Source organism: Strix uralensis, chromosome 4 (assembly GCF_047716275.1).
Source record: "Strix uralensis isolate ZFMK-TIS-50842 chromosome 4, bStrUra1, whole genome shotgun sequence".
Lineage (NCBI taxonomy): Eukaryota > Metazoa > Chordata > Aves > Strigiformes > Strigidae > Strix > Strix uralensis.
The window spans coordinates 89492040-89503152 of NC_133975.1; the positions used below are offsets into that span (position 1 = coordinate 89492040).

The 11113-nt window shown below is 42.8% G+C and overlaps 1 protein-coding gene across 1 annotated transcript in view; it reads right to left on the reverse strand.

Moving 5' to 3' along the window:
* Positions 1-9492, reverse strand: part of CSTPP1 (centriolar satellite-associated tubulin polyglutamylase complex regulator 1) — an 87239-nt gene extending 77747 nt beyond the window's left edge. The window contains exon 1 of the mRNA XM_074867705.1: positions 9370-9492. Within this exon, the coding sequence (XP_074723806.1) occupies positions 9370-9415 (46 nt within the window). The 5' untranslated portion in view covers positions 9416-9492. The remainder of the gene's footprint in view (positions 1-9369) is intronic.
* Positions 9493-11113: the final 1621 nt, after the last annotated feature.

Genomic DNA, 11113 nt, shown 5'->3' on the forward strand with positions numbered 1-11113 from the left:
AAGGAAGAGGAGAAGGAGTTGTGAGACTGCCTTGCTGGAAAACGCTTACAGAAGAGGAGTTCCTGATCTCTGTTCTGAGTCACAGCCATCTTTCCTATAGGGACTGTCAATGCTGTATCAATGGGGCTGATGCAGAGCTTTAGGTGTTCCCTGCCCTTCCCTCCTTACCAAAGCCAAGTAGCTCTAAGGTTGTTCTGTAAAGTTTTTTTCCTAAAGGTGCAAATAAAAGTACCTCTGTTTCCACACAAGCATCAGTGAATGTTCTTGGAGTGGCAGGTGGGGAACAGGTCTCAATGCCAAGAGAGATTTATATTGCTCAACAGACAGTCTCAAATAACTGCCTACACCAACCAGAAGGAAATTTCAGAGGCGGTGGATCTGCTAGTACCCAACCACAGAATGCCACTCACTTATAAGACTCCTGAGTAAAGATAGTTTGGTACAACACAAACCATTTTGCTGCTTCCACAGGGGGCAGACTCTGTACAAATCAAGAATTTGCCAGGGAGGAAGCAGCACAGATTTGCTACTGAGCCCCTTTGATGTTTCTGGCTAGAAACCAAGTTGGAGCAACAAAGAGCAGAGTCTGGGCTGATGTGCCAGCTACCAAGCAGTAGACTTTCCAAATCTACAAGTTCAACAATCAGAAGACAAGTCACAACGAACCCAGGAAAATCATTCCTAACCTGGAAAGCACACAAACCCTGTTCCCAAAGCACACACCTCCATCTTAAACACGTATACTACTGCACCCTTGCAAGTAGTGTCGTGTCCTAAAAAGAGCAGGAGAAAACCCTTAGGGAATATAGGAAAGGCAAGGGCTGTTCTTGCTCCTTGCCAATCTGCTCCAGACTTGGCAACATCATCCCCTCACCAGCAACTGGCCAACCTCAGACCCACATCAATATTCTTCAAATCATTTTAATTTGTGCTTAATATCCTGGTAAGCATCAAGCCTGCGCCACTTGACACACAGCATGGAAGTCCCTTTCATCTTAGTGTGGGGCAGGTGGACTTCAAGAGAGGCCGGAAATGATTATTCCCAGTGGATACAGTGATTAAAACTATGTACGAACATTGATTGCTATCAGGGGATTTCTCTGCCTAGAACACTTTTCAGGACAATGGTAAAATTGGTTAAGCACACCCTGGAAAATACCTTGCAGCTGATAGCAAAATGGTGAGCCAAAGGTTCAAAGATATTATCTGGTACTAAAAGATACAGGGCGTAGCTTTATTTAATTATTTTAATGCAAAGGAATAAATTTAATTTATGTGAGTGATTAAAGAAAAATAGCTCTGCGCACCTGTGTCCCCTGAGGGAGGAATGAGTTGTGCAGCTCAGTCACAGGCTCAAGATAACAGCAACTGGGTAACTTATTTCAGCCCATCCTTCCTCCCTCTTCATTATGCAGCCCATCCTGCACTCAGAAACTGTCTTCCCAGACCCCTCTTGAGCTGTCAGTGGTACCAGATTAAGCCAGGAAACGGTACTAACAGACAGGCTTCCACTCACCTCAGCCTGCAATAAACTTCTGCTCCACTGCAAAACCATTCTCAAAACTTTGTGGGGAAGTATACATTCCTTTCATAGAATAGCCCCTATCAATGAAACATACTTTTGTTATTTTGTTTTCTTAGAGTCATTACCCTTTCCCCTAAAAGCCTATGGGAATAGACAGACAGGGTCCCACAGTGCTACACAGCACAATGCAGCTGACCTCTATAACAAATACCTTTGAGCCTGCTCCTGGAGAATAAATTAACTTTCAACACAGAATTTCAGACATTTCTGTCACACTTTAAAATGTACACTATTATATATGGGTCACTGTTGAATACAGTTACTGGCAAAAGGGCATTTCTGTTAAGCTTTTTGTTGTACGGCCTAAGGATCCTGGCAAAGAACCTCTCTCCCTATTTCCCAGCAGCCAGGTAGAGGCGTGGGGGAGGGAAGAAATAGGTGAGCAGAGAAGCTGAAAGAAAATAGCACTTGCGATCTCCTGGAGAAGTCTCTCTCTTTGGCTCTTCGGCTGCTGTGCTGTTTTCCAGGTAGCACAGTTCACACTGCCAAACCAAATTCCAGCTCTGGCTTCCTGTTCGCTGGCTGCCCAGTTCCATGAAACGGTACAAGTACTATGTTTTATAAGCCAACCAACTCTACCCTACACAGAAAAGTCATAGAATAAAATTTAATTTGCAGGCAGGTTCTAGCAGGCCAGAGAGGCAAAATAATCTGCCAGGAGTCTGGTTATAGAAAAATAGTACTTCCATAATTTATACAAATGGTACTTTCCATAACAAACACTGAAACCATACTGGAACACTAACCATATATGCAAGCAGAGTTAAAAATCTGTGGGGTCCTGTGCAAAATAAATTAGATGATTCATACGTTTTAATAGTTTTTGAAAATTCAGAGAGATAATGGTGCATTGGTATACATGTTGCTCATATTTTTGAGGCTCGGTTTGCAATAATAAGGCAGCAAGTCCAAATCAGAATGTAAAGCCCAAACACTCACGCAACTGTGCTACTACACCTTGCTGTCTATACCAATTTTCTTCCTGACAGAATTCCAGCATACTGCAGCTTCCACACAGGAGGTATTACAACAGGTTATCATCCTCAGCATTTATTTGCTTATGGCTTATTGCAACAAACTTTCTCATCCCTACTCATACAAAACTTCCCAATGCAACCCATATTTGCTAAACTCTTCCCTAAAATCCCATGCAACTACCCCAAACAGTAAGTGTGCCTGCCACACATACCTACTAGTAGTAGGTGCTACTCTTTGCTGTCAGATTTAAGAACTACAGGCAGCTTTCACAGAAGGCTCTGACAGAATAAGTTCACAGAGGAGTCTTCAAACAGCCCATGACCTGATGTTAAGTAGGTACCTGTGCAAAGAATATCTTAATTCTTATCACTAAACCACTAACAGTGATGTTACACTTAGAGCCTCTGTCCAATTAGTAGCAATACCTACAGTACAGCTCCTCAAAGCTGGCTACTGCAGCACTTAGGAGAATGGCCTCTGATGGCATTACCACCACGTTCACACACTCACACCCCACTGTCACTCACATGTCCACTGTTCAAAGTGAATTTTGGAATTAATGCACTTTTGGCTCAGACCCAAATTTAGGGCTGAACAGTGACTGTTCAATTCAAGCACGGCCAGACCAAGTCATATAAATCTCCTCCAGTTTACAAGTAAAAGGCAACACAAGGATCACATCCACAATCCAGAATCTCTACGGACTTCACTGCAACAGATTAGACTGCATCAAATCATTTTGCATGTGTATTTAAAATAATAAAAATAGTCCTTTCATAAGCCACTGAATGACTTGTTTCAATCTTCCTATGAGAGCAAACTACCTGCTAATTCATAGATTTGCTTACAAATACGGTAAGAACAAGAATAGATACTTGAAAAATCTTGAAGGAAATGAAAAATTTAATGCAAATAATACCACTGCAAGAAACAGAATATACGCACTGAAATTCTGAAAGCCAGAAATTCAGAAGGAGGGAAAGGAAGGAAATACAAGTCACCTTTAAGTAATGATATTGCATATATGGAATATTTTTATTATCAGCAGTGCTCCAGAATGGAAATTAAAAAGGAATAAAATCTTGGAAGTGCCACAGTACTGTTTGTGTCAGTTACATGATACCTACTTCAGCACATAATGGCAATGCAATCACGTTAACCACAGTAGTTTTGCATACTAGTTTCCCAGTTTTATAACTTAGATGCATCTCCCCAATGCTACATTGGTAAGAAGCTCCTCTTTCCAACAAAAGTTTGCCTTTTCTAAAGGCAGTATACCAGCACACTTACCAAGAAGCAATGCTGCCTGTCATACTTGAAAGGAATAGCAAACATGGGATGGCCAGAAGGTGCAACAAAAATAGCAGCGGATGTTGCAAAAGAAAAATGAAGTGTGTCAAACGACCTGAAGAAAGAGTATGATTGGAATAAATTGGTATGAGATAGGAACACACATATCACATACCTTGTTTAAAGCAGCAGCAGAACAGAGCTCTGCAGCAGAGGTAAGTATTTATCAAATTATTATCAAATCAGCTAACTACATTATTGCTCAACTCTTCATGAGAGATGACTTCTTCTGGAACATGAGCTGTCTACAAAACCAATTTGTTCTGTATGTACATAAGAGGGCTTTTCTTTTTTTTTTTCCTAAGGCTGGTCCATTCCTGACATAACTGAATATGTTAAAAAATCAGGAGTGGGAACTCCTGGATAATAAGGCCAGCTCTTATCAATTATTTGCCTCCTCCTCAACTGAAGTGCCAAAAATACACACTACTTGATGCAATTAACATTATCATTCATTTCAGTTATCAGAAGTTCAAGAGCACAACAAGCTTTAATGTATTTGGAGTATTTCTGGCATTTTTTAAATTTCTGAGAGCATATAAAGTAACAGCTAAATTCCCTTTCAGAATTCATCCTGAATTGGAGCTTAACTAAGGACACTACCCTATCACGCACATTGAAAAGACACATCTATAGTAACACAAAATCCATTTCATCCAAATATTACCAAAACAATAATGATGCAAGAGGGGATTAGGATACAAACTGCAAGAACAAAATCATGTCAACTCTCAAAGTTTTCCCAGCACTAATGGTCTTTCAGGATGCTCTTTTTAATCTTTTCAGTTATCATCAGGGATTTAATCTCTCCAGATATCGCTAAGGAATGGCCTGAGCAAGAGAAGTATGTAAACAAAACAATCAACCTGAAAGCTAAATCACTACAGCTGTAGTTCCTTCCAGCTTTGCACAGATTCACTGTGTAATTTCCTATTAACCCTCAAAAATATTTTTTTTTGAAGGACGGAACATGTAATGAAGTACAAGTAGACCTTGTCATACCAGAGATAACACTATGATGTGAGACATGCACTGCTACTCAGGGACACATGCTAAGTGGCCACACAGCGTAACTATACCATATTTCAGATGCTCAGTTTCAAAACCACTTTCAACAAAAAATTTAAGGAATGTTTCAGTTTAGAATTTAATCATGACCGTAACTGAAAATTTGTTTCAAACAATTAATGAGTATATTAGTCACAAACCATGACATTGTACTCTTTCAGTTTGCACTCCTGAGGTTGCACCCAGACTAACAAAATTGTCCAAGTCCTTCCAGCAGACTGCCTCCTACAAGACATCATACAGCTGCTAGAAATCACCACCTTGCCAATGCAAAATTGTTGAGCTGTCTTTTTAAAAAAAAAATGAGAAAAATCTGAATTTATGCAGTGTGTTATTAATATTGTGGAAGTAATTATAATTTCAGCTTGTTATAAGGCATTAAATCGCCTAACAGTTCCCCACCTATTCACACTCAAATGCAGGACTGTGTACTCTCCAGTTCTAGAACTCTACCTAGACCAGGATCAGATTTCACCTGTTACCTTTCAAGTTAAGGGGGAAGTCCTGTAGTGCAACAGCAGGTTTGGGGATGAAACCTCCATCTTTTGGAGAAAGTACTAGACTGAGTTTAAGAAGATTCAAACTTAACTAACTTTTCTACAAGCAAACTCTTATGCATCAGTGAGGAAGTCATTCATCTTTCATGTTACAGTTCTCCTATCTGTACAGCAGACGAAGAAATTTAAAAATAATAATAAAAAAGGCATCCTCTTTTTTAGACCATAAGCTCTTTCAGCCAGAGTGCCTCACAGAAGCTCATCAAATATCTAGACTAAGAGGAGACTCAGTATCAGCTGAGATGTCTGGATAACGACGTAACCTGCACATTGATTATGCTGTTAAAGAAACCAATTGCACTTTCCAACTCAGTATTTCTTAAGACTGTTCAGAAGAAGAGTAAACCCTAGGTATCTGCAAAGTCTCTACACAACTGGGAGTTCTCTGCTGGGAGCTACTCAGTTTTGTAAAGCACCAATACCATGAATGTTCTTTCTAATCAGGAAGCCCAAGACCTCTATGAGAGAGATGAGGAAACACAACCTTGTTTCTGGCACTTAATAGCCCCATGCTTTACTGATAAGGCACTCTCCTAACAGAGTATTTGTGTTCTTACATGTCTTATATTGGCAAAGGAAGAAAAGAAAGCACATCCTGGAGTTGGGGAGTAGAAGGGAGGAGAATCCAGAGAAAAATAAAAGTTCAGAAGTTTGCAATAATCTACTGCTTCTTCTCCATAAAAGGAAAAGGGAGGGGGAAGGAATACAATTTGGAGCTTCAGAAGACAGCTGCATGAGCAGAACAATACACTAAGTGCTCCAATGCCTGCTATAAATAACTGAGCAATCACCAGTTATTAAACCATAATGAGGAAGGCATGGAAAAGTGTCTCAAATAGGCCTCATTTTGCCTACTGTAGTTCTAGTCTCATCCATCAAATGAAAACACATTTTCATCACTATCCCCAAACACTAAATGTTGTTTATCCAGTGAAAATACTGTTTAAAATGTCCTGCTTGTTACAACATCTTCACTTTCTGCCAAGTTGGCCTTTCTGCCAACTCTGCAGACCTCATCTCCTTTTCTATTCACTGAGTATTGGTCATCTCTGTTCTTCTACTTGCTGTCTCACAATCATTGTGGCATGAGGCGTGTTGCCCTGATTTTTATTTTCCAGGAACTCTGCTGTATCAAAGCTTTGCAATTATTTTTCCTCTTAAGTGAATGCTTAATTCTCTCCCTGTTCACTTCTATTTAACTCACAACTGCTTTTATTTCCTTCTTACCACCCAAATTGGACATGGAAAAATCATTTCAAATAGGGAAAAAAAAAATAGTGTAGCAAGTAGCATGTAATGTTATTTTGGCCACTCATTTTATTTGTTGGCCTGGTTTTGATATTGAAAAAGGAAAACGGGAAAAAGAAGTTAGGTGAAGTTTGCACATTCCAGGTCAGGGAAGACAGCGCCATCTGACATGGGAGACTCAGACCTTATGTGGCAACCTGGGGCAACACAACTTCAGAATTAAATTACAAAAAGTGAAAGTTATCACAATTGCTTACAACCTCACATCAGACAACTATATTAACAAGACTTTGAGGCACATAACAGAACAAATCCAAAGAACTGTGATTTCAGAATGCTGGGTCAATGTAGGAAACATAAAAGCATCTCACAAAAATGTGTGGGGAGGTGTGTTTATTCTGGGGGGGAGAGTTGGGGTTTTGTCTGTTTGGTTTTTTACTGCTAATACACAATTCATTCAGTAGGATCTGTGAGCAGTTTGGTAAGTTATAAAGTCTCACGAAGACAAAAACATTGTTAACATTTACAGCGAATAACAATACCATCATGTAAGCGGACATTTTTTCCCCGCTAACAACAGGTATTGCAACCTAAACAGAAGGTCATACCAAGCGATCAACAGAACAGGCTCTTACACAAGTTATTGCTCAACCTGACATGCTCACGAGTGTCTTTTTCTGACCCCAGTGTTAGAATAATTTAGAAGGTTTTACAAAATGAAAAGGGAACAGTAGATCATTATGTGGAACTCAGATAAAAGGAGGCACACTTTAAGTAGGCTAATAAAGCTGCTTGCACCTCACAATCTTGCACAACTCTTAGAAGTCTCATTTCTCAGCTTCAGATGTGAAACAGAAAACTGGTTTATTCTTAACACTTTAAGAATTTTTAGTCTGCTTCCTAGATTGCTTTGAGTGATTCAATCCTTACTGACAAGTTTCACACAAGTTAAGTGCCCATTTCATTAAAAACAATTAAATGAACCTAAAACCAAGTTGGCTCATTAAAAAGAAAAGAAATTTTGCAAGTTTCAGCCTAGAGCAACTCTGGAAAAGTTATGAGTCTCTCTGTTAATGCGTAGGTTGAAAATGCTGATGTAGTGTGATAGAGTAGCACAAAACCAAAGGGTGTATCTACATGGCACACTGCGATACTGTTCTCAAATACCTGAACTATTTCCAGAATCAAAATTGGCATGAAGAATTTCAGCAAAGTGAGGCTCCTGGGAATTACCCTGAAAGAGCACTAAAACTCTTATTTCTGCCTGAGTTTCCTTAATACAGAATGGCATTGCAGTTATGTAGGTATGCACAAAGTACCCTAACAGCAGCCTAGTAGCAACAGCACAATGAGATTCTACTTTAAGACAAATCAGATCACTCCCTTGCTTAAACACTTCATCTCTATTTAGTGCTATGATGTGCTTTGAAAGAACAGTTGGATCCCCCCTCATCGACACAATTGCTAGGCTAAACAAACTAAGCTCTTTTAGTCTCCTCCCTGCAAGACAGGTTTTTCATTTACTGGAAGCCAGCAGTGTTTCTCTAGTCTTGTCCATTTTGACTTACCAGAGACTGCAATAACATGGTGGAACAACTAGCACGAACCAATCCATGGCATTTCTGGCCTTTCCTTGTACAAGAAAGCCACAATAATTTATGTATACCTTTATAACAGTTATTACCAAATGGCCTCTTAGGCCTAGAAAGTAATGGCTGAAGAGTTTTACTGTCTTGAACACATTCCAAATGCTCACTACTTGTAATAATTCATCTCCTCTTTGGCAATTAAATGAAGTCATAGTGACTTTATTCCATCCTAATTGTTTTCATTTAACACATTAACACCAAATCACTTTGCTCCTTAGTTTCCTGGAACATCAAGCAGTAACACAAACTATTAGAGCCAGTTTAAAAGGATGCAGTTAGTCTGCAAGGGAGCGGCTGCTTTATAAGTTAAAAGATTTCCATTTTATGTGGGAAACATCATTACCAACATTACCTTATTTCAGAAGAAAAGCTGACGTTCAAAGCATCTCCCAACACAAGAACAGCACTCCTCCCAATGTTGGGAAACAAGCATAAAATAAGATTGCTCACATAGATCTGTGAGCAAAACAGGTTGATAAAGGGCTAAAAGAGGTTCCAGCCTGCCCTAGAGCACCTGGACGTTGCTTGTTCCTACTCACACCGTACAAATGAGACGCGGGGGGAGGAACCGCAGTTCACCCCCCTCAGGCCGGGGCCGCCTTCACGAAGACCACATCTAAGGGCACCAGAGGGAAGCTCCCTGCGCCCCCCGGGGCCCCGCCGCCCTCCCGCCTCAGGGGAGCACCCGGAGCCGCAGCGCCCTACAACACCGACCCGTAGCCCCCGGTGCTGCCCCCTCCCCAGCCGAGAAGGCCGACACGGCGCCGCTCTGACCCGCCTGGGCCCGGCTCAGCTGGGGGGCTCGCCGCGGGCCTTGAGGCCGCTCGGCGTTGTCCCCGGGAGGGCCGGGCCGGGCCGCAGTCACCCCCGGCCCTGCCGAGCCCTCCCCACGCCGGGCCGCAGCACACCCAGTGGACGGGACCCCGCTTCTCACCCAGGTACTCGGGCCCCGGCAGCGAGAGCCGCTCGGGGCTCAGCATCCTCCCGCCGCCGCCGCTCCCTCTCAGCTTCCGCCCGTTTCCAAGGCGCCCGACGCTCCCACAGCTCCGGGCCCGGCGCTGCTCGGCCGCTCGCCCCGGCTGGGAACACGCCCCGACGCCGCCAGGGTTCCGCGCCCAAAACCGCCCGCCCTCAGCCCCCGCCCCGCCACCCCCGAGCGGGGCCACGGCGGCCTCCCGCCGGTCTGCCCAGGCCAGGGGCTACCGGCAAGGCTGGGAGACTGTGAGTGACCTCGTGGGAAGGGTCTCTGGAGGAGCGTGGTGACATGGCGGCCTGGCCTTGAGGAAGGGGCTGCGGGCAACATGGCGGCCTGGCCTTGAGGAAGGGGTGGTGGGTGATGCTCTGGGCCCCATGCTCCAGGGCTGAGGAAGAAGAGCTAGGGAAGCTGAAGAGCCAAAATGGCACAAGGAGATGCATGTGTAAAGTCATTGTGGTTAGATTTAGGTTGGAAAGCAGAGGGTGCCTGATGCCAGGGGTGGTTGGGACTATACCTTGGGGGGAAAGACCCTAATTTGAAGGTAATAAGTCAACGAAGGGCACTGAGTAGCACCCTTGTCCCAGAGAGCAGGGATTGTACAGGGTGACCAGGTCCAGCAGTATCCTTCGGTCCATATTCTCTTGGTTTTTTGCAACCCTTGTGCTTGGGAAGAGGGAGCTACGGGGAGCATCAGGGATTGTCCTTTGTTCACATGAAAGTAGAAACTAGCAGAAAAGTCCAGAGGCACAGGGCTCTTTCTGCTCTTGTCTGGGAAGGGCCCTTGTTCCAGGGATGTAGGAGAGGCAGAGTTCTTCACATGGCTGGAAACAGGCCTGCCGGGCTCCTCTTTCCTCTTCCCTAGAAGCTGATGGGGCTAAAATTCCCAAATTACTTTGCAGTTTCTTGCATCACCATTAGAAAAATCCCAGCCCAACATGCAATCCGGGGAGTTAGGAAAAAAAAAAAAAAAAAGGACTGAAAGTGGTGTTTGTTTTTGCTGACAGATGCAAAAGAACAGAAATTAAATAAACCACTTGTGCATGTGTATAACCTGCCTTTATTCCACTGGAGGAAAGAGATGAGTGTGACTACTGGCAACTCAACTTTAATCTATACTCGAAGGACAGCCACGGTTAAAAAGGGTAAACAGGATGTTACAATTTACCTATTCATATCCCGCCCCCCCCCCCCCAATTGCCTGGTGTGCTCCAGTCTTCAGCTTGTTCTGTCTTTAAAAGGATATGGCTTAGATATAAATATTTCAAAAATGGGCAGAGAAAATAATTTAGAGAGCAGGCAGTGAGGCACTCCAGTGTGAAGAATGATTGGAAAAATGTAGGATTGTCTCAAAGAGAATAGGCATAACATATAAAATGATGTTATCTAAAATGATTTGTACTACAATGAATCATACAATCATTTAGGTTGGAAAAGACCTTTGAGATCATCAAGTCCAACTGTAAACCCTACACTGCCAAGTCCTACTAAAGCACATCCCTAAGCACCACATCTACACGTCTTTTAAATGCCTCCAGAGATGGCGACTCAACCACTTCCCTGAGCAGCCTGTTCCAATGCTTGACAACACTTTCAGTGAAGAATTTTTTCCTAATATCCAATATAAACCTCCCCTGGCACGACTCGAGGCCATTAAAAACTCATATTTGTTCAGTTTTGCAGTTTGCACATTTGGTTATAGGCT